General features: G+C 52.0%; 11 protein-coding genes across 11 annotated transcripts; 7 read left to right on the plus strand and 4 right to left on the minus strand.

Annotated features, from left to right (window-relative positions):
* Positions 1-1,136: 1,136 nt before the first annotated feature.
* Positions 1,137-3,644, minus strand: CKM354_001002200 (uncharacterized protein; the record flags this gene model as incomplete). Its single annotated transcript, XM_044805469.1, has 2 exons — positions 1,137-2,406; positions 2,470-3,644. The coding sequence occupies 2 exons, from the start codon at positions 3,642-3,644 to the stop codon at positions 1,137-1,139; spliced, it is 2,445 nt and encodes an 814-aa protein (XP_044661404.1).
* Positions 3,645-4,492: 848 nt separating this feature from the next.
* On the minus strand, positions 4,493-6,792 carry CKM354_001002300 (uncharacterized protein; the record flags this gene model as incomplete). The annotated part of the gene is made up of 3 exons (XM_044805470.1): positions 4,493-5,590; positions 5,649-5,700; positions 5,753-6,792. The coding sequence occupies 3 exons, from the start codon at positions 6,790-6,792 to the stop codon at positions 4,493-4,495; spliced, it is 2,190 nt and encodes a 729-aa protein (XP_044661405.1).
* Positions 6,793-7,280: 488 nt separating this feature from the next.
* CKM354_001002400 (uncharacterized protein) lies at positions 7,281-9,855 on the plus strand (the record flags this gene model as incomplete). The annotated part of the gene is made up of 3 exons (XM_044805471.1): positions 7,281-7,417; positions 7,480-9,510; positions 9,561-9,855. The coding sequence occupies 3 exons, from the start codon at positions 7,281-7,283 to the stop codon at positions 9,853-9,855; spliced, it is 2,463 nt and encodes an 820-aa protein (XP_044661406.1).
* Positions 9,856-10,217: 362 nt separating this feature from the next.
* On the plus strand, positions 10,218-11,708 carry CKM354_001002500 (uncharacterized protein; the record flags this gene model as incomplete). Its single annotated transcript, XM_044805472.1, has 1 exon — positions 10,218-11,708. One exon carries the CDS (start codon positions 10,218-10,220, stop codon positions 11,706-11,708), a length of 1,491 nt encoding a protein of 496 aa, XP_044661407.1.
* Positions 11,709-12,338: 630 nt separating this feature from the next.
* CKM354_001002600 (uncharacterized protein) lies at positions 12,339-14,087 on the plus strand (the record flags this gene model as incomplete). The annotated part of the gene is made up of 1 exon (XM_044805473.1): positions 12,339-14,087. The coding sequence occupies one exon, from the start codon at positions 12,339-12,341 to the stop codon at positions 14,085-14,087; it is 1,749 nt and encodes a 582-aa protein (XP_044661408.1).
* A 357-nt stretch (positions 14,088-14,444) lies between these two features.
* Positions 14,445-14,913, minus strand: CKM354_001002700 (mRNA splicing protein SMD2; the record flags this gene model as incomplete). Its single annotated transcript, XM_044805474.1, has 3 exons — positions 14,445-14,745; positions 14,797-14,829; positions 14,882-14,913. The coding sequence occupies 3 exons, from the start codon at positions 14,911-14,913 to the stop codon at positions 14,445-14,447; spliced, it is 366 nt and encodes a 121-aa protein (XP_044661409.1).
* A 486-nt stretch (positions 14,914-15,399) lies between these two features.
* Positions 15,400-18,913, plus strand: CKM354_001002800 (uncharacterized protein; the record flags this gene model as incomplete). The annotated part of the gene is made up of 2 exons (XM_044805475.1): positions 15,400-17,096; positions 17,155-18,913. 2 exons carry the CDS (start codon positions 15,400-15,402, stop codon positions 18,911-18,913), a joined length of 3,456 nt encoding a protein of 1,151 aa, XP_044661410.1.
* Positions 18,914-19,444: 531 nt separating this feature from the next.
* CKM354_001002900 (uncharacterized protein) lies at positions 19,445-20,029 on the plus strand (the record flags this gene model as incomplete). Its single annotated transcript, XM_044805476.1, has 2 exons — positions 19,445-19,711; positions 19,793-20,029. 2 exons carry the CDS (start codon positions 19,445-19,447, stop codon positions 20,027-20,029), a joined length of 504 nt encoding a protein of 167 aa, XP_044661411.1.
* Positions 20,030-20,903: 874 nt separating this feature from the next.
* CKM354_001003000 (uncharacterized protein) lies at positions 20,904-23,382 on the plus strand (the record flags this gene model as incomplete). Its single annotated transcript, XM_044805477.1, has 4 exons — positions 20,904-21,305; positions 21,369-22,384; positions 22,547-22,621; positions 22,725-23,382. 4 exons carry the CDS (start codon positions 20,904-20,906, stop codon positions 23,380-23,382), a joined length of 2,151 nt encoding a protein of 716 aa, XP_044661412.1.
* Positions 23,383-24,090: 708 nt separating this feature from the next.
* On the minus strand, positions 24,091-25,182 carry CKM354_001003100 (rRNA methyltransferase NOP1; the record flags this gene model as incomplete). The annotated part of the gene is made up of 3 exons (XM_044805478.1): positions 24,091-24,840; positions 24,898-25,031; positions 25,083-25,182. The coding sequence occupies 3 exons, from the start codon at positions 25,180-25,182 to the stop codon at positions 24,091-24,093; spliced, it is 984 nt and encodes a 327-aa protein (XP_044661413.1).
* Positions 25,183-25,408: 226 nt separating this feature from the next.
* On the plus strand, positions 25,409-26,229 carry CKM354_001003200 (uncharacterized protein; the record flags this gene model as incomplete). The annotated part of the gene is made up of 4 exons (XM_044805479.1): positions 25,409-25,411; positions 25,475-25,688; positions 25,827-26,014; positions 26,071-26,229. 4 exons carry the CDS (start codon positions 25,409-25,411, stop codon positions 26,227-26,229), a joined length of 564 nt encoding a protein of 187 aa, XP_044661414.1.
* Positions 26,230-26,400: the final 171 nt, after the last annotated feature.

Genomic DNA, 26,400 nt, shown 5'->3' on the forward strand with positions numbered 1-26,400 from the left:
GCTCTTGATCCCTTTGGGCACCCAGGCCACTCTACCATCGCCAGCCTATAGCATTTCCTCTCTTGCGCACGAACTTTTGTTCCAAGTTCTAGTACGTCCGCGGCCACGGCAATGCCACGTGCGTCAAGCACGAATCAACACCAAGGATAGGAGATATAAGTCTTAAACCTCACGTAGCCGTAAGAAGCCCGGCTCTGACTTTCAATAGTTTCCCGTGAATGTCAAGACCGAGCCTTGGGTCTCTGTGTAAGTCTTTGAACTCTGCATTTGAATTGGATGGGCACAGCTCATAGGTGGGATGTATATAGCTCAGAAGCTCGACTTCTACGTTCATGTATAAGTACGCCGATGACGATAGCAGTAAGGTGGAGCTGCACAAGCGCTCACGGAATAGCACATGGTTCCGCGCGTTTCTTTGCTCCAGTAGCTCTGCCATAGTCTAATCAACACGGAAGGATGCCATGGCCAGAGTTGGTGCCCGCGGACCTTGGCATATGCTCAGACGTGACGCAAGCCCTGAACATAGGCACGCCAAGAACAACGTGGAATACGAGTAGGAAGGAAGATCGATTCTGCGGCCAGCACTTGAAGTCAGTGGGACATGTTTGATGTCAAAACAGCAGTGCGAATGATTCACACGGGACCATGGGATCAAAACATCGAACGGCAAGTATCACATCGTGCTGGTGCACGATTGCTGGATGTAAATCTGGCCGATGTCATACGTACATAGCGCGATGAGACAGACACACATCGCTGACTCTTGATCGACAGATTTATCTTGGCATACTCAGTACGAAGCTGGCGCACCTTTCGCTGTTGGAAGAAAGCTTGGCTACAAGTACTACAAATATAACTCCCCACTAGCTGCTCCACCATTTTCTTTCCAGCAGGCCTGAGACTGAGTGGTAATGCCCATTTTACACGCTTCGCCGTGTAGCTGCTGGCCTCCAGGCCAATATTACAGAAATCGGTTGGTCCACTGGAGTGACAATCGTCACGACAACAGAGCAATTCTTCGTATTTGGACTTGAGCGCTCGTTAGGGGCAGCATAATGGACTTCAATGCTCTTTGCGTCGTTCACAGTTCTTGACGGAATGCTTGCAAAGCACGCCAGGAAAGCAGCGTGGTGTATTTAGACCGGCCTTTCCTTCTCAACATGCCCCGGACTAGGCGGCCCCTCTCCTTTCTCCCACTCCACCATCTCGCTCCCCATCTCAAACTCTATTACACCGCCCTCAATCATCAAATCTTCATGCTCGAACCAGTTCTTCTCCCACTCTTGCCCATTGATCTTGATCTTCTTTACAAAGTACATCTGTACATTATTCAAATTCTCCGCCTTTATCCTCAACGTCTTATCACCATTCACAGTAATATTAATATCTCGAAACCAAGGACTTCCGATCAAATATATCGGCTGTGTTACAACAGGATACATCCCAATCATAAGCCAGATCATCCAGCTGTTGATCGCACCCGCATCGGAGTTGCCCGGGATCCCGTAAGTGGCGTTCTTGAAGTATTGATCTCCGAGTTGGCGAGAATATTTGACTGACTTGGCCTGCTTGTTGATATAGTGAAACTCATACGGTGTGGCAAAGTCAGGTTCGTTGCCAATGTTCATCATTGTTGTGATGCCTGCGCCGTTCGCTCCTAGGTCTTCTTCCCCACTGGTAGGATCGAATATGTACTCCAGGCGGCGTTCAAACTCTGACGGCCCGCCCATGAATTCGATGAGGATTGACATGTCATGTGGAACAGTGAAAGCGTATTCAAAAGGCGAGGCTTCGTACGTGAGGCTTTTCCAGGAGCAGTCTCCGCACTTGGCGGGATTGTAGTCTGTCAGGTTGAATTGGCCATTAGAGAGACGAGGGGCTGGAAAGCCGGTGAAGGATTTGTGGGTGAGGTCGTGAGCCCAGATATTCTGCCAGTTGGAGCTACGGTTGAGGTACCTGGAAACATCATCAGGAGCGACGCCACGGGCGACTTGAGAGAGACTGAAATCGTTGAGCGAGTACTCGATGGTCCGGGAAATCATGCGAGAGTGATGATCGACCGATACATAACCTAGTTCCAGCCAGTCATCGAGTGCTCCTCGACCGTGCTCGTTGCTTGCATCCTGAGCTCGATATGAGAAGTCGTTGAACGGCATCACTTCGGCGTCCTTGACCATTGCCTGGTAGGCTTCGTCCCAGTCAATGTTGGGCAAGTTCTTCACGTAAGCATCCGCAAGAATGTTATCGGCATTGGATCCTCCTTGGACCAGCCCGTTGTATTCTCCGCTGCGCCCGTCGGGCAAGTAACCTTCAATCTTATAGATATCGATCAAAGCACGTATCATGCTCTGATACCTTTCGGGTTGAAGAAGATGATAAAGCGAGGTAGTACATCTGAAGATATCCCTAACATGCATCGGTTACCATCAGCGGTGGCATTTGTTTCATTTCCACGTATGTTCCACTTACCACGCTGTGTAGAAATCGTCCCAATGGTCCTCCGCTTCTGACAAAGGATTCTCACCACGGCGATCAGACGGCATCAGGTGTGCAAAGTACATGTTCGAATACAACAGAGCGAGGTCCGTCCGGTTCTGGGCCTCGTCGATTGGCACCTGGATCTTGCTGAACACATCTCGATTCCACTCAAATACAGCCTCGTCGACCAGATCCTGCAGTTCCCAGCTTTTGATTTCTTCATCCTTGTTCGAACAAGCCTGTTTCGTCGAGATGAACGAGATCCCGACTCTCGACTTGATGACATTGGGGGATTCTGTCGACCAGGAGAAGATCGCTCCAACACGATCTGTCAATGGTCCCGACTCCTCTTTCGTCCTGTTCCGAAAGGTTGGATAAGGGATTGGCTCATTCGCTAACGTATGCTGCCTCATGACAGGCATCGTATTCCTTCCTCGAAAAGTCCTCGCCTGAGCCGGAATTTGATCGAATTCACCACAGAAGTACGTCGTGGCTGGAGCACTGTTGCTGAAACCTCCTCCATACGATCCCCAACCGATGTACCGTCTCCCACTATCTTCCAGTGTGATCGATCCTCCAGCATAGAACTGTCCAGTGTTTCTTCCCTGCAACTCTGGCAGCAAGTGAGACACGTCGACCAGAATTTGCTTCTCTGATGCCTCTGCGGGAAACTCATATTGGAGAAACCCACTCCTCCTTCCACTGCCGACCGCCAGTTTCACTCCATTCTCCAACGTCGTTCCGTAGAATCCCACACTCGCACTCTCACTCCCATTGACCCTCTTCTGCCAATACGTCGTGTTATCAAGCAGATTAACACCTTCGTCCAGCTTCGTCAACGGCATCTGGGAAATAATTCCATACTTCGGTGCTCCGCCCGTTCCGCTGACATGAATCATACTGATACCAGTGACGATGCCTTGAGGTGTCCAGCCCCCATTGAGGGAAGCGAAGGAGATGTTGGGTTCGTAAGTGTCGATGCCGACTTTGGCAAGACTGAACGGACGAGAGGCACCCACGAAGATGTCTCCTCCACCGTAAGCAAGACCTGGGAGCACGCCTTCGCCGCCGATGAAGGGATTGACGTATTGGGCCCAGTTGCGCTGTTGGTCACATGCTGAAAGGGGGGCGAGTAGAGCAAGGCCGAGGAGGATTAATTTGGCCATGATTCGCGCCTCGGTAATCTCTTGTTCCTTTATAGTGAGGAGGCCAGATGCTCTGCAAGCTGTGATTTTTCCTGACTGAATCTGAACGTTTGTTCCGCTTGAGCTGCCTGTAATTCTTGCTCTCTTGGATGATGACCAGCGCACGGCCCCAGAACCATACAATCGGAATGCTGCAGTGGTCACCAAAGCCTATACGTTGACACTGACTCGTGCTGTCCTGGATCTGCTCTTACGCATTGCACAACGCATCTAGTACGAGACCGTTCTTTATGAATCTTGGAGTTCTTCGGATGAAGTCCCCTCATTACGCAACACCATACCACATCAACTCATCTCCCTGGTCGGGAAGAACCCTCTTAAGCTTCAAACCTTCGTCATGAACAAGCTCAAAGATGCTTGCCTTCTTGTGCTGCGAGGCACCAGGGACATCCTTGCCTTTCGACGCAGATCCGGCCGTGTAGCCATTCGAGACTTCATAGTGCCATTCAGAGTACGCGATGGCACTCTCTCACGCGCAAGCGCATCACTTCGACAGTATACGGTGGATCTTCAGATTCGAGAAGTTCTGCGGGCATCTTCTGCTCTTCCATGAACTTGGAGCTAGTACGAATTGAGAAATTGCAGCTTTCATCAAGTCAAAGGTCAGCATGAGGGCTGTGGATACCCAGGGCTGTGTGTGTAGCATCTTGCGATACAGAAAGCGCGATGGAGAACGAGCTAAGTTAAGTTCATATAGTACTAAGACTATATAAGAGCACGAATTTAGAGATATCTAGAGCTATCGCTATATTAAAAGCAGAAGAACGCGGTAGAGCATGTACTATAACTTTTATTAACAAGGTGCGTAACTAGTCTTTCTCTCTTATAGAGTATCTAGAACTAATCCTTGCCACTGTCTGGATGTCTGCCATTGTTAAGGGTCGCTTGTTGTCCTTGGCCAAGCACCAAGCTGTGCGAAGAAGATTCTTGATCTCGCGTCCATTGATGTCTAAGTCACGGCCCAGCGATTGAATGCCAGCTTCGTTCAGAGTCTCATCTTTGTTCATCTTTGCACTCAAGTTTCGCCAGATCTTTGCCCTCCTCTCTGGACTAAGAGGCTTATAGTCAAGGATGAGATGTATGCGACTCATGAACGCAGGGTCGAAGTCCTCTGCACGGTTTGTGGTAAGGAACAAGATACCTTGATAGTACTCCATCAGTCGAAGGAAGACTGATACAAATGCGTTCTTCTCAAGATTGTCGACACTCCGCTTCGAAAGGAAGACATCAGCTTCGTCCAGCAAAAGAATTGCATCCCATGTCTTGGCGATACGGAAAGCTTTCTTCAAAGCGGCTTCCATGTCGTTCACAGTGGTTCCCAGTTCGCCGGAAGTGACAGCATACAAGGGCTTGGAGGCTTGCTCTGCCACACTCTCCGCTGTGAGAGTCTTTCCAAGCCCCGGCTCGCCTTGCAAGAGGAATACAAGTCCAAGGCCTTTGCCGGCAATGATGTCGTCGAACTCTTCGGAGTCGGGCTTAGAATGCTTCCGGTGAGCCTCGACGAGAGCACGGATAACATGCTTGTACTCGTCGTCCATTTCCAATCGACTGTACGCTTCCTGGTTCCACTTGATATCTTCTAAGTTGTCGATGCGGAATTCAGCCCAACACTTGTCAGCGAGTGCGAATCCTCGAACGTTTCCAGGACACAGTAACGCTTCGTCATCGGTGGTGGCAACGGCACCATGTTCGGCTTCTTTTCCTTTCTCAGGCGTCTTCAGGCTCCTGGTGTCTTCCGCAGAGGGCTTCTTCTTGCCACCTTGCTTGCAATCTGGGTCATTGCACCAGCATTTTTCATATTCGACATCTTCCGCGATATCAACGCCAGGATCGGTCTCTAGCTGAACGGCCATGTCGGGATTGTGTCGCACGTACTCGGCATAATCGATCATGACTCGTTCGTTGATCTAGATGACATACATGTCAGTCTCCAACTACCGAATGCGAATTGGTTGGGTAGCTTACATGAACCTGAACGACCTCAAGGTCCAGAGGATCTCGTGTCAAAGCCGTGCCGCTACAATCCGTCAGAAGGAATACACCCATCAAAATACCAAGAAGACGCTCACTTATAGCTCATATGGGCCCTTTTCACAATCTTGGTATATCGATGACCACGCTCAACGAGTCGTGCCTTCAGCTTCTCATATTGTGGATGGAATCTGAGCGGGAAAGCAGCGAGACTTGTGATAGGAAAGGATCCAGATGACATGGGCAGCTGAAAAGCGATGGTCCTACTGACTTTGCCAAAACTGGATCCATTCCATTCGAAACAAGAGCAACTCACGTTGACTATGCCGTTCATGAGCCATTGACAGTCCTTCGTAACGACGCATTGAGCAGGAGTATTAGAGTCGGCATTCATAACGATGATTTCTCCAGGTGGGAACAGGGTCCAAGCGATTCCTCTAGTGATCTTCCCATGCGGTACGTTGCGCTCGTATTCTTGGCAGAGTTCCTCTAGATTGGTATCCATGAATTCCAGCAACAGATCTAGCTGTTCCAACTCATTGTCCTGTGTCAGTGTCTGCCGATATTCCTTGAAGGCACCCCGATTGTGAAACAGAGCTTCATATGGCATTGGAAGTATGATAGTATCAGCGTCGAGATTGACGCGTCGATGAGCCTTGAGAACATCCTTCAACACTCCCTTCAAGAAAGGAGATTTGATCTCGAGCTTGACTGATATTAGATTGCCCATTTCGTCGAGCGATCTTCGAAGAATGCCAGCGTAATCGCGGAAACGATCTTTCTTGTTCTTGGGTTTCTTGAAACGACGGGTTTTAGTGACGACTGATTTTCCAGTCTTGGTTTCCATTTGCGTGATGTCCATGATCTTAACGATAGTCTCGTCTTCAAAGACCTCATCTTGAACATCTTTTGTGCCTTGCGGCCCGTTTGACCCTTCTGGCTGATTGACATTGTCTGTAACGACACTGAGTGTGCCTGTGTCCTGTTGAGCAGAAGGCCCTCCATCACTGGCATCGGTAGGGTCAGCGCTTGCAGCGTCTGCATCTTCGACAGCGATCTGCGGTACGTCCGAAGCCGGAGCGGATGCATTGGGCTTCGTCACGACGAGCCATGTCTTGTCGTATTCCTGTATAGACATCGTTCGGTGGTGCGAAGAGGATGGAGTATGAAGTACTGCTGGAAAGCTCGAGCGCGAGATAACAGCACACATACTTGGCGGATGTACGCCCTACTTTATGCTCGCCGCCTCTGAGACGTTCCTGAGGGCTGCGCCTCCTTGGAATGGCTCACTCCAAGTACAACGCAGCATCGATGTACCCACGGCTCCGGGGGTCTTTCTGCCATCGCACCAGTGATCGTTGAGTAGTTGGACATTTGTGGTGGCTGCGATACGCCATCGATTCCTGTAACATGATTTTCCTCGCGAAATGGAGGGCGGCCCCAGATTTTAAGGCATTCTCATGCCTTGCGAACCATAGTTGCCTAGAGCTGCGCCTCCATCACACACCATCACATCTTGCAAGTATGGTGGGAGATCTGGTAGGAATCAAGATATATAAATGCCTCCGAATGTCGAGTGTATGTTATACACACGTGAAGTGAAGTCAAAGTCAAATCATAAGCGAAATGAGCACTGACGCAGGTCCGAGCGGAAGCTCGGGCAACTCCGACGTCGATTCGCAGGCGCCCACAATCCAGCAACCAGGCAACCCAGACAACGCAGTCGACAAAGAGTTGCAAGGGGCTATCCCACTCCAGAATGTGTACGTCCGCTGGGAGCTATGAGAACAACTAGTGAATCGGCTGACACGGCAGCACACGATAGCGACCAATCGAGAAAGCGAAGACGAACTTATCCGCCTATCAGTCTACCTGATCCTCTACCGCAGCCGAATGCTCAATACGAACGACGGTCTTTAAATTATGAAGCCAAGGTTGACATCGAGCATACTTTGGCCTTTGCAGCCCGCCATAAACGTCTTCAGCTCCGGGATATCGAGCTGACGGATCTTCCCAAATATGACGACACATCGCATTACAAGATACCAGAGAAGGAAGAGCAAAGACTATGGCGCATTGAAATTGAACGCCTTGTGGGAGCTGCCTCGTCCCACGAGCACATACTCTTCGACAGCAATGGCAAGCTGGGAGCCACCAATGCTGCTGGCTTCCGTGACATCGAAGCCATTTCTGACCAGATTGCTTGCAATGTGTGTATCATTCACCACGACAATGGACTTCTAGATGCTAAGGACAAGCACGACCGATCTGAGAAGCGGTTCTTCAGTACCGCGAAGCGCCGCTTGGAGACTCGACTGTCCGAAAGTGTGGAGTACGAGGATGACAACTTCAAGCGTGCAAAGCCCAGGATACTGGATGCCAACAATCGGGAGATCTATTTCGCATACGTCGATTTTGTCACCGCTCTGCTTGCACGCTACCTGTATCGTTGTGCTACCGCAGAAGGGTGGCACGATATATGCTTCTCTACACTTGCAAAGTGGGCAACCAAACTCAAGATCCTCGAGAAAGACCCTGTAGCGTATGCAAGTCTAAGCCTGGAAGCTGCCGATGATCTGGGTGATGAAAAGGAACAAGTCGATTATTTGGGGTTACTCGATGGGAAAAGTCCCTTTTCGAAGAAAGAAGAGAAATTCAATCCATCCGAAATGTACCACTTGGAAGAGAACACCTTTCGCGAAATTCTAATCTTCATGTTTATACACCTTCTGAGGGCACCCTGGGGCGATTCGGGTGAGAAAGCGGAGTTTGAAATAACGACTAGAGTATATCGGAGTGGCCTAGGCGAGTCCCACACTGCCATCAATAGCGACAAAGACGCTGAATTTTTCGCGGCCAACGACCGACGGCAGATGCGTTATGTACGCGCAGGCTTGGATATCCTTCTTGCCAACGCCAGACAGGTTCAAATTAAGGGTGCAGGCCGAGTTGCACAGGATGACGCCTCTGATCCTGTATCTCTGACGTGGAGCTGGAATGTGGCCGACATTACTCTAAGACCGCCGAGCTTGAGGCATCCTGCGAACGGCGCTCTCGAGCTCACCACTATGGATGATGTTGTGAGCATCGTCACCGCACAAGCCTTATCGGGAGTGGATATTAGCGTCGAAGCTCGTGCCATGGTCTCTCTAATGCGCCACCATATACCGCTTATCCATGAAGGTCACAACCTGGCTGAGTTTGTAGACGAAGACCTCGTTGCTCACGTCAATGTTTACAACAAATCGTTCGCGGACTCAAAGGACCGCCGCATCGTTGGCGCCGACTTCAAAAGCTTGACTGAAGCGACAGTATTTGCCACACGGATCGTTCCCGGTAGCGATTTAGTGAATGCACACGAACCAAACTCTGTCTTGGCGAGACCAAGTCACTTCTGGAATCGACTGTGGCCAATTCAGCCTGAGGAAGACGTACTTCGGGCCAGCATGAACAGAACAGACTCTTGGACGTTCGACGAAAAATCGGTCATCGTGCCCTGCAAAACATACGTGCGAACACTCCTCGCGCTCGCTGTCTTCATTGTTGCCGGCGGTCTTGCCATTCCATTCTCCTCTCGCGTCCGCCTGGAAGGGGTTGACCCTTTTAATATCGCTAGCTTCACATGGATTGCGGTCATCTTTATGCTGTTGCTGGCCCAAAGTCGTTACGTTCCAGCTTGGGCCTGGCATGACTTCCTTCACTCACGGATAGTGTGCCGAAATGTCACTGAGCTGGCGCATGTCAGCAAGCTCGATCCACAGTTGGTACTCCACAAGCTACTCATTACTGAGAAAGGCACGAATTTACACACTCGAGGACCATACAACAGCATGTTCTGCCGGACAGCTGAAGACGGGTATGTACGATGATACCCACGTGAGACCAGGACTAACTTCGAAGTGATAGATTTTCAATCAATGTACCCTGCGCGACATCGACACTATGGGCGAGCGGCTTTGTTCTCTTTCTCGCCATCGGCAAGACAGATCGTCACATACAAGTCAGTGACGCTAGGCCCATTTCCGAGTTCCTCGCAGCAACTCATCACAGCTTCTCGAAATGCATGGGTGTGCCGTTGCCGGCTGAAATTAGCATTCAGACAAGTCAGGTAAAGCATCAGAATGTGCTCAAACTGCGCGAGGACAGATTTGAGGGAGAACGTATATTAGGGCTGTACATGGGAAATCGCTATTTCGGCTAAGAGAATGAGATAGAAGACTAGAAAATCGCTGCAAGCGTTACTCCGGCGACTGCAGCGTTGCCCCGCTTCCTGGCGATTCCGCTATGCTTTGTAAACTACAGTAAATCTCGTGGACTGAATGAGATCAATGCGTTCGTGCGTGAGAAGCATAGCTCCAAAGGCCCGGAACACAGCTCCAAGCTAATGCAGGAACAACATGCGAATTGCCGCTTATACTGCGGGGAAAGCTACATCCATATGTCTCGCTCAACTGGAAGCTCTCCATTTATCTCATCAACTATTCTCTTCCTCCCAAGAATCTCCAAATTGACAGAACTTATGATCAAGTCTCCACATCCTCTCCTCCGACTCCCAAAAGAAAAATGCAATCCCCTCCCAAACCCCTCCACATAGGCCTCATAGGCGCCGGCCTCGGCGGCCTCCTCGCCTCAATCAGCATCTCCCACTCCACCTCCACCTCCCAAGGACAACGAAACACTCGTATAACAATCCTCGAAGCCGCCTCCCAACTCGGCGAAATCGGCGCCGGAATCCAAATGACACCCAACGTCTCCCGCCTCTTGATCCGCTACGGCGTAGACAAAATCATCGGTGACGATTTGGTTCAATGCAAAAATATCAATATGCGTAATACAAAAGGCGAAATAATCCAAAGGACGGAATTGTATCCTAAGACGGTGAGAGAATTTGGTTTCCCGTGGTGGATGGTCCATCGACATCATTTACATACGGGGTTAGCGGAAGCGGCGAGGAGGCATGGGGTGGAGATTTTGGTCGGGGAGAGGGTTGTCAAGATCGAGTATGAGAAGGAGGTCGGGGAGCCTGTTGAGGTTGTGACGGAGAAGGGCAATAGGTATTCTTTTGATTTGTTGATTGGCAGTGATGGGCTGAGGTCTGTTGTCCGAAAGACTTTATTTCCAGAGGTTGTGCCAAGGGCTCCGACGAATAATGCTGCGTATCGAGCAGTGTTACCTTATGAGTATGTTTACGAAAACGTTCCAGAGGCCAGGGAGTTTGGGAATGATATTGATGTGTGGTCGTTGGAGAAGGGGTATATCATTCAATACCCCATTGCTGCTGGACGGGATTGGAATGCTGTCATGTCACATTATCGAGATGAGCCGGTGACGGATGTTGAAGATGATTGTGATATGAAGGAGATGATTGAATACTATAAGGATCTGGATCCGAGGATTCTGAATATTTTGAAACTTGTGCCGTCTTCGAAGCGCTGGCCGTTGTTGATTACTGGTCCTCTGGAATCTTGGTCAAGTCCGCAGAAGAATGTTGTCCTTATGGGTGATGCGGCTCACTCGATGGTGAATCACCTCGCGCAAGGCGCTGCCACTTCGATGGAAGACGGAGCTTTCCTAGGTCGGGTTATTGGCGAGGTGGTACGTGGCCTGATCTCCATGTCAGAAGCAATCGAAATCTACGAGAAAGCGCGCATGCCTCGAGTCTGGATCAAGCAGCAAGCTTCATTCGTCATGGGTAGCATCTACATGGCTGATCCAGAACGTGCAGCATACCGCGATGCTGTTACTACTGATGCCGTGAAAGAGACCCCAGCGATGGCAGATGTGAGGCACCTCAACTCACATCGGAAAATCACAGGTCCAGATCAAAATGCACACTCATGGAACTTGTGGGGTGCTCCAGAAACGGTGCAAAGCATTTTCGGCTACGATGCTGAAGGTGATGCAGATTTTGCAGTGCTCAAGTACTTACAAGAAAAGAGCCCATGGGATCCAGAGACAGGAGTCAGTCATGCATTGGAGCAGAAGTGGACAGGATGGTATTTGCCAAAGGAACATGTGGGGAGGATAGCCAACAGTCGAGGGAATCAATTGTAGCGAGCTTGGCCCAGGACTTTGGGGGCGGATTTGCGGATATGCTGATGGGCAGCGGGGAAGCTCATCGTATTCGCTCTCGATTTCTCCGTCGTCCTCGTGATATGGAATGGAACAAGCAGGCCAGGTCCGTTGAGCTGAGGCGTCCTGGTTGGAGTCAGCATGTTTTCTTGTTGGTGCCTGACCCTCCCTCCATGCACGCTCTCCAACGCCAAGATGGTGCTTCGGATTTCCAGATCCGTCATTGCGGGAATTTCGCTTCATCATTTTTCCTTCCTAGTTTGACAGCTTTGGTGTCCTTCACCGACATCGTGAGCAGCAGAAAACGAGAAATAGCCCAAACTTTGACCTGAAGTGATCAGTGTACGCCCCAGACGCTCGTTGAAGAACGTCCAGATCTGTAACGGCGTTTGAACCGTCTGCTACAATCCTTGCTCAGTGGGTTCGGTGGAGCTCGCTCAATGCTCCCCGCGTCGTTGGTATGCATCATGCGCTGCCCCGCTTCTTATTGCCTTGCGAGGGAACGCGAAATCGGGGCCATCGAATTGGTGCTATATTGTCGCGAACAGCTGCTGCCCGCTCGTTCAGTTCTTCACTGTTCCCCAAATTTGATCGTGAACATTTAGGCCCAAGATGTCCTCGAAACACTTCATCAACGATCCCACAAACCTCGTCACTTCGGCCCTTGAGTCCATCACTCTAACAAATCCCAATACAGCATTCGATGCAGAGAACAAAGTTATATACCTCAGACCCGATGCCGCCCCAGCACAAGTCAGCATAATCTCAGGCGGAGGATCTGGACACGAACCCTCGTTTGCAGCATTCGTAGGTCCAGGCCTTTTGAGCGGCGCAGTCGCAGGTACAATCTTCGCTTCACCTTCTGCGGAGCAAGTTCGAAGATGTATTTCGCAACGCGTGGAGACGAGCAAAGGCGTGTTGGTGGTGGTAATGAATTACACAGGTGATGTGTTGAATTTCGGTATGGCTGTTGAGAAGGCAAAGGCTGCAGGACTCGAGGTTGAGATGGTGGTCATGGGCGACGATGTTGCTGTTGGGAGATCAAAAGGCGGCAAGGTTGGGCGGAGAGGCATTGCTGGCACAGTCCTCGTTCACAAGATTGCAGGAGCTCTTGCGGCGACGGGTGCGAGCTTGAAAGATGTGCATAGAGTCGCGCAGGCTGTGGCGGATAATACCGTGTCCATGGGTTCTTCTCTGGCGCATGTCCATGTTCCAGGCAGAGAAGATCACGAGGAAGACCTCAAGCGCGATGAAATTGAACTGGGAATGGGTATTCACAACGAGGCTGGCTCCCAGCGCGCTGCTGCCAATCTTCCAGAGAACATCAAGCTGATGTTGAAGAACATGCTGGATCAGAGCGACGAGGATCGCGCCTTTCTCAAGATATCGAGCTCGGACGAGACTGTATTGCTGATTAACAACCTGGGCGCTGTGAGCGTTCTCGAACTCGGGGGTATCACGACGGAAGTCGTCAAGCAGCTCGAAAGCGACTATGGTATCAAGCCTGTGCGAATCATAGCCGGAACCTTCATGACATCGCTCAATGGCCTTGGATTTTCGATTTCGCTTTTGAAGACCAGCGATACAGGTGTCGGAAAGTCGATCCTGGAGCTGCTGGACGCACCTTCCGAAGCTGCAGGCTGGTCTGCTGCTATCACTTCGAAGACCTGGACCAACCGACCGACGGAGACTCGTGAGCTGGCCCGCGACAAGACAGCGGAGAACCAGCCTTCGAATGTCCAAATCGATGCATCATATGCCAACAAGGTGCTCGGCCAAGCATTAGATAAGCTGATCCAGGCAGAACCGGAAATCACGCGGTACGACACAGTTGTAGGAGATGGAGATTGTGGTATCGGATTGAAGCGCGGTGCCGGGGGTATCAAGAAGAAGCTCTCTGAGATTGAAGGACAGAACGATGCTGCGCTGTGGCTGAACGAGATCATCGGCGTGGTCGAGACCGATATGGATGGCACAAGTGGTGCGCTTTATGCCATCTTCCTCAACGCTCTTGCCTATGGAATTCGCCTGCAAGGCAATGGAGGCAGCAAGCAGGCAGATCCGAAGATCTGGGCAAGTGCTCTGCAAGAGGCCAGTCGAAGTCTCGCCAAGTATACGCCGGCGAAGCCTGGTGACAGGACATTGGTTGATGCTCTGGCGCCTTTTGTTGAGGAGCTGAATTCGAGTGGCGAAGTGAAGAAGGCGGCGCAGGCTGCGGACGAGGGCTCGAAGAAGACAAAAGGCATGCGAGCCAGTCTCGGCCGGACTGTGTACCTGGGGGGAAGTGGTTATGAGGAGGTGCCCGATCCTGGTGCATATGGTCTCTCCATCTTCCTGTCCGGTCTGGCAGAGGCTCTATGATGCAGTGAGCTGTCGCCATCAATTGGCAGTGCGCGCAATAATCATGGTACGAAAAGAATAGTTTGTCGTAATGCATAGCTGCCTCGGCGGCTGCTTTTCATTCTTGCAAGCACTTGCTCGCTTGTCGCTTCTGCGCTCATATTTATAATATCGCGGTCTGCGGTTCGAGGTTCGCATTAGCCGGCCGATTTGCAAAAGGGCGAAATGAATCGTCGTACCCCAAATGACCTGCCTATCCACGCCTGCAGCTCTTGCATGCCATGCGCCTTAACGCCATTTCTTTCGCATTCTTCGTCCTAATCTCGGACTATGATCGACGAATTCGCTCTGATGATTTACCCAATGATTTGACACCGCTCAGCTGAGGAGAACCAGGATGACACTGTCTCCTCGGAGGAACATCTTGCTGATGAAGCGGTCCTTGTTGACCACGCGTCCCTTCTTGCCATCTGCTGTTCGCGGAGTCTCACTCCACATCTCCTTCACATTCTCCAGCACCATGTTGCAATGGCGGTCGAACGCCTTTACTCGTCCGAGCAATTTTCGGTTGTTGCGACACGAGATCAGCACCTGGGTGTGTTGTCGGACGGCGGTTTGCAGCAGCGAAAGCGGGCCGGAAGTGAACTCGTGTGTCTCGAGGAGGGAGATCTCATATTCTCTGTTCTGTGGTTTAGTAGTGCACGAGGAGTGGGAGAGTTGGTGGTCATACGTGAGCTCGGCGCGTGGCTTTGCGAGGAGTTCTCTGTGCACAAGTCAGCTTTATGTCGCGTCGCGCATTGTCTGGTGCTCCTTACTGGATCTTCTGGTCTGATGCTCCGGAGGCCATATCTGCGGTGTTGGGCGATGTGTGTTGGTGGATGCTGTCTCAGTTGGTCGATTGGCAGCGATCGCAAAAGTTGCCCGTTGCTGCATGACTCGCGTGCACGTGCAGCGCCAAGCCAACGGTTACCAGCCGCCAGCTACGTCGATCTACGATCCTAGTCGCGTCTCTGCGGCATCAAACGCGCACTGCATCTCTCTTCTTCACCTCCACCCACCACCACCGCCCCGTTGCACCCGTTCAACGCATCGACACGCTTCTCCACCCCCTGCTCTGTCCATCTACAGTCGACTTGAATATTTCGCTTCTACAATTCACGCGTCAGTCACGTCGCCGTCGCCGCCATCCGCCCTGCTCAACGTGTATCGACACCCACGCCCTCCGCCGCAGTATGCTGTAGCACGAGACGAACTCCTCAGACCGCCGGCGAGGTGCCTACAAAGGCCCTCCAACCTTCCGAAGCCAACTTAACCCCCGACATCAACCTCGAACATGGCTTCCAGCGGCGAAGATGGAGCGCTCGACTTTGCAGACATACCAACGCGTCCGATGCGTGTCAAGATATTGTACACCTTCGATGCTGAGGCCAAAACTACCTGTCTGGCACGTCTTCCGACTACTCTCAACATCCCCGCCGTCGCCATCGACGAGCAGTCACAAGTCGGCGTCATCGAGTTGAAGCAGTGCGTGTCCGCCATTGTGTCCGCTTCTCCAGAAATTGTGCCCCAACTGGAGACTGGCGACTTCTCCGTCTACTCTTATGACTACAGCGAATATGACGCGCCCGTTGTCGGCCAAGGGCGCATGTCAGCTCTGCTCGCCGCCACCACCCCTGCCGTCGAGAGCGCCAAAACCATGATCACCGGACGCGTCTGCAAAAACATTGCTCTCTTCAACAACGGTGTCAAGGAAACGCTTGAGGTCAAGTTCAAGTTGACGCCGCTGGCCAGACCAGCTCAAGCATCGAACAATATGGATGCATTCCGCAGCATGAGCCCTGCAACGTCGGCTGGCTTCGACCCGAACGCTTGGAACGTGCCGATGAACAAGGCACAATCTCAACAGAACGAGTACTTTGACTTTGGAGTCTCCTCCATGGGCGATAACTCTGCGGCTGCCTCGCTGGAAGACTTTTTTGGAATTGGTTCCCAGAGTAGTGGGGAAATGAGCAGTCAGCGACAATCAGGAGTTGGAGGGATCCAGCAGACCCCCACAGATGCTGGCTTTGCCTACAACCCCGCATTTTCGACTCATTCTCACAGCGCTCCAGGCAGCCGAGCTGGCAGTCCCATGATCACCTCCAAACCGAGCTCTCGTGGTGAGTCTTTACGTCATCAGAGCTTCTCTGGAAATGCATCTTCTTTCTCGGAACACAACCGGCCCGATTCGCGCGGCAGCACGCGAAGTGAATCCTTTTCCACGCACATGCAGCGACCACAGCCCATCCAACCTCTTGAACAGCAACCTATACAGACAGACAATGATGCCTTCTACAACGAGGATAGCCAACCACGCAAGCGTGCCAAGGTTGTGCAGGCTGACTGGCGTGGCAAATCCTCTTTTGGTTCAAGGTCGTCTGACTTGAGAGTGACTGCTGCTACCACTTCATCGATGCAAATGTTCCGACCCATCGCGAAGCGACCTGCAGCACCTGGCAGTAACCTCGAGCCACCGCCTCGTGTGCCAACGCCAGTGCCTCAGCGCACCAGACCAATGAATCAGCGGATGCAGTCCATAGCTCCAAGAAGCTCACTCCGGCAAGCATCTGTGGCAGATTCTGAAGCGATATCCGAAGCAGACTTGATGTCGGATGTTATGACGTCCCCGGAAGGCAGCTCACCTGGTAACAGCATGAACGGCGAAGGCACACCCATGGACATACCATCATCTCCTCCCATTGTGCCTGGGTACAATGTGCCCCAGCCTAGTAGCCCAGGACTTCCCACAGTCTCATCCCACATGGCAGACAGCGGATATATGAGTGGATCGATCATGGAGAGCATGGAGCAAGAGGCAGATCGCAGCCCGGATGCAGAGGATCTTGCGATCGCTGCACGTTACCAGCCGCGGAATCACCACCAACGACCTCTCATTAAGAGCGAGGGATCGCCGATTGATGGCACGCCCGCGCCATACTCGGACATACAATTCAGTAGTGACGTGCCGGATATTGAGCTCAACACGAATGGGTATGTTGATTGGCTAGACGAGCTCTTTGCGAATAATGATGGCTGACCTCAATCAAAGACAACGACCACGTTCGGGCGTAGCTCCATCTCATCTTCGGCCTGCGGCCCGTTCGACATCTGCCATGTCGCCTCCCGACGAGCTGCCCTCTCAGTCCCGACGAGGCTCGCTGGCGCTGCCTTCCAAACCCGCCGCCAAACCAAAGAGGCAACCTCTAAAGCGCTCGCACACGTGCAACGAGTCGGAAGCTGGCTCACCTGCCCCAAGTGACACTGAAGGGCGGTCAAGAGCACCGCGGTCTGGCTCCGGAGCTCCGCGACGTCAGATCATCGAACGACGACTGCAGGAGTCAATCAGCAAAGGCATAATGCCTCAATTCTGTTCGCACTGTGGCTCCATTGAAACGCCGACCTGGAGGAAGCTGTATGTGAGGCCGATGGAAGGCAAGCCCGGTCCTCTGGACTATGTAGCTGGGGAAGGCGAAACAGTAGGCGTCGAGATCACAGAATGGGATGGCGAAGGGGAGGCAACGAAGTTTCTCATCCGCAAGACCATGAAGAAGACAAAGGAGACGCAGCCTGGCAAGGGTTTCGAAGACACTGTGGTTTGCAACCCATGTGGACTGTGGTTCAACAAGTTCCGTAACATGCGTCCTCCGGAGAAGTGGGCACGCAAGTCAATCCCAAGGAAGACCAAGAAGAGAGCAGAGGATGCCACAGACGGAGCCGAACCGCCATCTGAGGCCTTCTACAGCGAGCCGGTGTTCCAAGATGATACCACAGCGGGTGGCATTTTTCGGCCCATGGCTCCAGCACGTCGCGCAGCTCCAGCTTCGCAGCCTGTCCAGCAATCCGAGCCGACTCAACCGCGACCACGCTCGAACAGTGTACAGGACCCTCCAAGCCGCGCAGCGAGCGACGACGGCAACGTCCGAAGAGCACATCGTGACCCCGAGTACATGCGTGCCATTCAGTCCAGTCCTGTCCGTTCTCAGGGCTCAGCGGCAAGCCCAATCGAACTTGATCTCACGCCAAATCCTACCAGACGTCTTATATTCCCGTCACCCCGAAGAGATGGCGAAGCGAAGAGTCTCGAAGGTGGTCAAGATGTGTCAAGACCAAAGTCCACTTCTTCGTCAGCTGGCAATGACAAGGTCGGAAAGATCGTGGCAATCTCTGAGCAGACTGACGTGAGCATCTTCGAGGCTTTCACTTGTGACAAGGAGAATAAAGCGCCTCCTCTCATGGAAGGCGATGACTTGTCGCACTTGTTTGAGGGCTCGCCGAGTGCCGTCTTCAAGACGCCAGCTCGCAAGACACCATCCAAGCGCAACATCACTCCACTATCGCAGCAACAAGCTCAAGCGGCTGATCTGCTCAAGACTCCAACACAGAGCAGCCGCAAGCGCAAGCCGCTCACACCCAGCGCCAACGCTGCAAACAATGCCGATATGAACGCCAATGACTTCCTGTGTTCCCCTTCTTCCGGTCGATACTTTCTGCGTTCCACGCCTAGCAGGCTTGAGCGAACACCAGGAGGGCGCACGGTCAGCGGGAGCAGCAACAATGGCTCCAACCAAGTTTCACCTTTCTCGCGTCACTTGGCGCAGATGTTGAGCGATGCCGACAACTTGGGTAACGTCCCTTTTACCAGTCCGAGCAGGGAATTTGATTTTAGCGACTTGCCTACTTTCACTACTCCAGGACGCGAGGTCGACTGGAAGGGATTGGATGAGATTATGGGTAGTGACTTCGCCAGCTATGATGATAACGGAATGGCGTTCAGTACGGATCTCCCAGGTGGTGGGAAGCAAGCTTAGGAAATGCTTCTGATGCATCGCACTCAGACAGAAGGGGGACAAACAGATACAGATAGAGCGCCAGGAACCCAGCACGGCTCGCTCGCTCGTTCTGAAATGCAAACGATGACGCGAACGACACATGTCAACTCTTTTCTTCCATATCCCGCTCTTCATTTGCCCGATTCGCCGCTTCGCCGTTTTAAATCGATGTCGGCAGCGGTGAACAACGTGGCATGGCGTCGTAGCTTGTTCTCGTAGATCGCGCCTTTGAGCCAATCCTGTCAAAGTCATCGTGGCATATGCAGGTACGAAAGTCTATACATATCTCTAGAACCGCTACAGCCGCAACACATACCATACCCAAATCTTCCAACGACGTCACTGCAGAGTAAGCGACTGATGACTTGCAGGATAGATTGTCGTGTGACAACTGACTAGCAGATCGCCTAACAAAATCATACATCCCGATCTCCTCCTTCTTTAAACTCCTCTCGCAAAGATACAATCTATCTTCTCGGCCCATCACACCTCCCCTCTCCAACAGCAACCATGGTCGTAATCTACGCTTCCGCCACCGCACCAATCAACCCTCCAGACACCTCAGCAGAAAAAGCTCTCACACGCTCCGAATGCTGGACAGCCCTCGAAACCATCTGTCGCGACCCCGTCCCCCACGTCAACCAAATCAGCGCTTGCAGAATCGTCGATGAAAAACGAGACCGAGATGGAAATCTCGTGGCGCTGACGAGGATGATTAAAGGTGAAGGTTCTACGGGGGAAATTGAGGAAAAGGCATTGTTGAAGAGGCCTGTTATGGTATGTCAAAATATCCCTATCACTCTCTTGAAGAGGATTTCCAGAGGAATGAAGTTTGTTGATGTTGATGTATGGTGCTAGATCGAATTCGAATTCCCGAAAAATGGTTCTTTCATCACGAGTATTCTCGCCTCGGGAAAAGAGAAAGAATTGTATTTAACGCAGATGTATGAGTGGCATTGTCCGGAAGTGAAAGAGAGGAGTCAGGAGCATTGGGATCGGCAAGGGGAGTATTTTCAGTTAGCGGGGGATATTGTGGGGCATATGGTGGAGCAGGTGAGGAAGATGAAGGAGGAGGGGGGGTTGAAGGAGGGGTGAAGGAGGAATAGAGGGGAGGGGAAAGGAATGAAATGGGGATGGTGGGTTGGAGGGAGATTCTGGGAAGGTAGAATGGTGGTAGCGCGCTAATGCATGATGCTAGGACATTCTAGCTGTCAGAATCGATTGTATCTAATGAATTGAATGTGTTGCGAAGGTGGGCTTTCCACATTCGCCATCGATGTACCAAGCAAGAACGAGCGACTTCACGTCAGTTGTTCTTTCTTTGTCCTGCATCTGCCACGTGGAAAGACATTCTCGCCTTCCATGAACCATCGCTACTTCTGGAGTTCTCCACAATTCCAACACTTTATTTGGACCATCTGGCATTCGAATGACTTCTTGTGTTCATGCCGCACAATTTAATGTGCACGAAGTCACTAATCTGAGACAACAGCCTCCAGACATCGCCACCTGCCCTCTGCCTGAGGGCTTCGATGGCCGAGTCGACAGATACCGATGACTTGGCCTTGAACAAGGCCATTGTCCCACCTCTACGAACACAAGATTCGTATTGCCTTTGCAACGAGAGAGAAGAATCACATTGTGTATTCTCTTTGTATCCTCAAAGACCAAGTCTCGATCCTTTGTCTGATACTACTCCATCGAACATCCAGTATGTCACCACAATGGACGACACTTCGACATCAAACAACAAAGACGCAATGTCTATAACAGCCGGATGCGGCCATGTAGTATCGTTCTTCTCTCTTCATAGTTCTCTTAGCAGTTCGGATCACTCACTGCAGTTCAACGAATACAGCGTCTGGTACGCTTATCTCACAGAACTCACACGAACCAGCAACTGCTCGAAGGTCAAAGATCTCGAGCTCCAGAGGACTATCAACACAAATCCCAACAAATTACCGCCAGCATGTCGGGCCAGAACTATGGTCACAACGGCGATTGGGATGTCAACAAGTTCTTCGACTTCAACAACATGGATTTCGATGGGTCAAACGACTACCACGGTGACCAGCAGTATGAACAATCGGACAATGCTCCCATTGATCCGTCATTACTGACCGGTATGCTTCCTACCTCTAGTCCCGCACCGCCTCGAACCCCTACTCCAGCACCGCGTCCTATCCCTACTCCCGCACCACAGCAGGACCAACCCGCTGCTCCATCTCTACCAACAATTCCCTCCAGCACAACTTTCAGCTATAGAGAAGACATTGGGTGGTTCATGAAGGTGGACTTTCCGACATACCTTGCGGCAAAAGATGCCGATGGAACCATATTCAACTATGTTCCAGTGCCTCCACCAGAGAGTGTAAGATACACCTTCGACATGCCAGAGGTTCCACCGCACGCGCAGGTACTGACAGATCCACAGTGGCAAGCTCAGCGAACTCCAGCACCACAGCCTGTACTTCAACAGCAGACTTACCAGCCGCAGCCTTACCAGCAACAGCCTTACCAGCAACAGCCTTACCTGCAGCAGACTTACCAGCAGCAGAATGGTACAGCGTTTCCTGCTGCCTTCCCTAACGCGAACTTGAACGCCAATGGCCAATACGCAATGCCAGACTTCGATCCCTCCGCACTTGCTGGTCCCTACGTTGCTCAAACACCAAAGAAAAAGAGATCTCGCCCAACCGCAGCAACCCCATCTCGATCCAGAGTAACCAAGAACAAGAGACGACCAGCATTCCACAGAACGTCGATTATCCGGGCATGTACCTGCACACGAGACCACATTCCTCGACCTCCAAATGGCTACATCATATTCCGATCCCGTGGTATTTACTCAGATGAGGTCATGAGCTACATGACCCCCGAGGAACGAATCATCATCTCAGGCGGCAAGAAATTGGACGTCAAGAAGGTGGGTCGTGTCTGGCATTCGCTCCCAACGGAACTCCAGCAGCCTTACTATCAAGAAGCAAGGCTGGCAGCTGCACAGCATGCGGCTCAGTATCCTGGGTATAAGTATCAACCGCAAGACGACTTGAAACGAGACTTTGGATCACCAAGCTGTGTTTGTGGTGCTTACCAGACAAACTTGGCTGCTCGAAATGCTCGCGCTGCAGCGGGTGTTCAAGACGATGAGGAGTCCACAGACGACGAAATCGTCGTTGCAAAACCTCCAAAGAAACGTTCGAAATCTCGCAAAGCACAAAAGCAGCCTCTTTACGATGAGCCTGTTACTTACGCGCCTCCGATCGGTTTCGCTCCCATGACAATGTTGAACCAACAGAGGGAGGAAGCAATAGCGTCATGGAACGCCATGCCAGGTGCTCCCCTCATGGGACATCCATCTCAAGCAGCGAACGTTTCTCAGAGGCTGACAAGAGGCGCTAAGAGAACGATCAACTATGCTGAGAATGACGATGATGCGGATATTGAGTTGTAAGTTCTGCAATGCTTGCCTCCTCGTTGATGATTAATAACGGCGGCGATGTACCAATATCCCTGGATTGCTTTGGATCTCGCATTGCTTCTTGACCTTTTTTTTGGTTTGATTTTTTGTAGAATATGAATGATCTTGAGCTGACAATTTTTCAACTCTAGACTGCTATCCGGACGCCTTGAATCTAGGGCAGCCGGTCTCGCTTTCGATGATTTCGGTGGAGGATATGAACAAGAGTACGTACCAAACATTTCCCTGCAATTTTCACACAACTTTCCATGCCACCCTTTCTCATCCAGCAGTATTAATCGTGAATACTGACATGATTCTTCGCTGTAGTACACTGTTCGTTCAGGATGGCCCTAGTCAATTCGAATCAGCGCCTGCTTATGCACCTCCTACTCGCCGAGCCTCACGAGCATCATTCCATCAGGACGGCCCGAGTCAATTCGCGTCAGAATCTACTTATACAGCTCCCACTCGTCGAGCCTCAAGAGCACTGTTTGCTCAGGACGACGATAATCAATTCGCGTCAGCATCCACTTACGCAGCTCCTGCTCGTCGAGCGTCACGGCTATCCTTCGCTCAGGACAATTCCGGTCAATTCGAACCAGCACCTACTTACGCAATTCCTGCTCGCCGCTCCTCAAGGCCGCTATCTCGAGAAAGTCAGTCGCAACCACTAAGAAGTCCGTATCGACCTGTCTCCAACCTCGCCCTGCCGGGAGGCCGGCCAATTACTTCGTCTCGACCTCCAGCCGAGCGCCGTGACACTCTTCGATCGATTCAGCAGATTCCCCCTTCGCGGCGCCGATCATCTTCCCAACGGCATCGCCAAAGTGTTCATTCTTCGCCTCAAGTTTTGCGGTCACCGAAACGATCGCCTGCGAGGAAGAGGCAGAGTGATGGATTCGATAGCTTATTCGACGACATCAACGAAGTGGAAGAGGAGTTTGATGATGATGATGGCGATTCTTTATTTAAAGGAGATTTCTGAGATGACTTGATTGTAAGATATATACTGAAGGATGTACGCAAGGCACGGAAGGCCGTGGGACGCATGCAGATAGCGAAACCTGGACAGAGTCAGCGAGGTCCATTATCTCGATAAATGTAAAGAGTAGATAGTGTGTAGGTTGGGGTCAGTAAGACTAATCATAATCCATCAACACCACATTTTGTGGTTCCGGATCTAGAGCTAATGTTGTTCATCATGTAGATTGGGGTAGAGACTGGAGTAAAAAATGAGCTTACCTGTTCTGAAGTTGCCTTTGCAGACCGAGTCAACCATGATCCAGCCAGTGTATGTTGGCCCTGCGCCCTCCAACGTCGCCAAAGTGCGAGTCGGAAATCTGGGTTAGCGAGGCAGTTTTCTTCGTCATTCTTGCACTTCTTGAAAGCGGCACAACGATAGCCATGAAGATAGGGCTGCATTGCAATTTGACATCCGTGCGTATACTTTCCTTCCGAGCATCGAACTCGCCGGTGTGAGACGTTTGTCCTCGAAAAGAGGAGGTCGGAGTGAAAGGTGCTTTACAGTGTTATGGATTCTAACACACCAGTAGTAAGTCAAATCAAATCGCCAGCACCAAGCCTTGCCTTCTCGGCATATCGATGCGCCTTCTGTGCGCCGCAAAACGCCATACTGAACCGAATTTCTTTGTAACATCGTCATTCATCTTGACAAAGCCGGAAAGCTTTCGCTCTATCCGGACCGTTGGTACACACCGACGACCATGGCGTGGTCTCGCTCGAAAGGCTCCAGGGTGAGCTGTTCCTTTGGCTTGATGCGCTCTTCCCTGAGCTTGACAACTTCTCTTGCGAAGACGGCCTCTGGTGATGCGGTCGAGTCGATACAGCTTGCCTTGATCGAGATGAGCACACCACCGCCCACCTTCAAGAACTGGTGAGCATTAAGGCCAACAATACGTGCTTGGTCGGGTTGGGCAACATCGGCGAAGATGCAGTCGACCATGCTGACGAGCATGCGGTACTTCAGTGGGTGACGGGCGTCCTCGACGATAGGGATGACGTTCGTGCGGTGTGTCGCCATGTTGATGAGATCACGACCTGAACGGTGAGAGAACTCGACAGCGAAGACGGTACCAGTGGGGCCGACAATGTCAGCAACGTGGGAGACGGAGGTACCAGAAGCAGCACCAAGGTAGAGGACCTTGCTGCCCGGCCTCATGTGGATGTCCTCCAGACCTCCGAGAATACCAGCAGCCAACTTCGATCGGAAGGGGTTCCATACACGGTACTCGGTCTTGGTGGTGATAGCATCGCCGTTGGACGCATCGCCGGTCGTAGTCGAAGGAGTGTCGATGGAAATGCGCTTCTCGCCGTAGACGGCCTCCCCGGGAGTCAAGTTCTTCGTGACGAGCAAGTCTTCCTTGCCGCGAGCGACGAAGACACCGGCGTGTCTGTGTGGCTCGATGATGACCTTCTGGCCACCCTGCGCATTTCGTGTCAGTCTCTATTGCCATCCTCTTGCTGTAGTTGTGCTCTGTACCTTTGCGCCAGGCTTTCCACCACCACGAGCACCTCCGCGCCCACGAGGAGCACCGCGGCCTCTGCCTCCACCTCTTCCTCGGTCGCCGCCACCGCGACCACCGCCTCGTCCACCGCGGTCACCACCGAACCCGCCTGGCAGATGTTAGCAATTTCGTCTCGCCATCGCAGGCGCATGAAAAATACCTCTTGAGCCACCACGGCCACCTCGGTCGCCAAAGCCGCCGCGTCCACCACCGCGTGGAGCACCACCGCGACCGCCTCGTCCTCCTGGAGTGAAAGCCATATTGGAGATTATGTGTTGGGAGGAAGCAATGGGTCGTGTGCAGCAAGCTCTCCGCAAGAGACTTTTCTCATGGAGCTCGAGATTTTGGCAAGTAGCGCTAGTACCAATTTAGGCTAGTCCCGCAAAAGCCAAGACCTGTAATTCTGCGCACTTTCTCCAGAGGCCGCTGAACTTCGCGAGACCTTGAATCTACACACCACCTCGTCGCCCAACGAACACCGAGAAAATGGTACAACTCCTGCGCATACTGCATCGCCATCCCTCTGCGCCCCGCTGACATCGAATGCGCCAGGTCCGATACGCCGCCACCGAAATCGAGTCCGCGAAGAGCGCCCGCGCCCGCGGCTCTTACCTCCGTGTGTCATTCAAGAACACCCGCGAGACGGCACAGGCCATCAACGGCTGGAAGTTGCAGCGCGCCCTCACATACCTCGAGAATGTGCAGAACAAGGCCGAGGCGGTGCCAATGAGGAGATATGCCGGGAGCACTGGCCGTACAGCTCAAGGTACGTAGGCCCATCTCATGGTGATGTGGCTGCCATGTGCGAGGATGCATAGGTGGAATACATACACACACACGCAATTACATCGAAAGATGGTGCTGTGCGAGAAAATTGGGACATCATACTGAGAGACAATTTCAGGCAAGCAGTTCGGCGTCAGCAAGGCCCGCTGGCCAGTCAAGTCGGCTGAGTTCCTCTCTTCTCTCTTGAAGAACGCAGAGGCCAACGCCGACACCAAGGGTCTGGACACCTCCAACCTGATTGTCAAGCACATTCAGGTCAACCAGGCTCCTAAGCAGCGCCGTCGCACATACCGTGCTCACGGTCGTGTAAGTTTGCGCTTGAACGATCTCTCACCCTTCACATGCTGACGAATATCACACAGATCAACCCATACATGAGCAACCCATGCCACATCGAGCTCATCCTCACCGAGGGCGAGGAGGTCGTGCAAAAGTCCCCAGAGACCGTCGAGCGCAAGAGCCTCCACCTCAACTCCCGCCAGCGTGCTCAGCGCCAGCGCAAGGCCATCACCGCCGCATAGAGTGGCACTTTCCGGACGAGCAGGGAAATGGCTAAGGTGAAACGGAGTTGATGTTTTCGGATGAATCCAATGGCGCACGATGGACAAAGTCATTTGACAGGATGGGACAAGAGCGGAACGCAAGTCAGATCACTTGCTAGGCAGTTTCTACACAACTGCTGCGATGCTCTC

Source organism: Cercospora kikuchii (genome assembly GCF_019650295.1).
Source record: "Cercospora kikuchii DNA, contig_00006, whole genome shotgun sequence".
Taxonomy (NCBI): Eukaryota; Fungi; Ascomycota; class Dothideomycetes; order Mycosphaerellales; family Mycosphaerellaceae; genus Cercospora; species Cercospora kikuchii.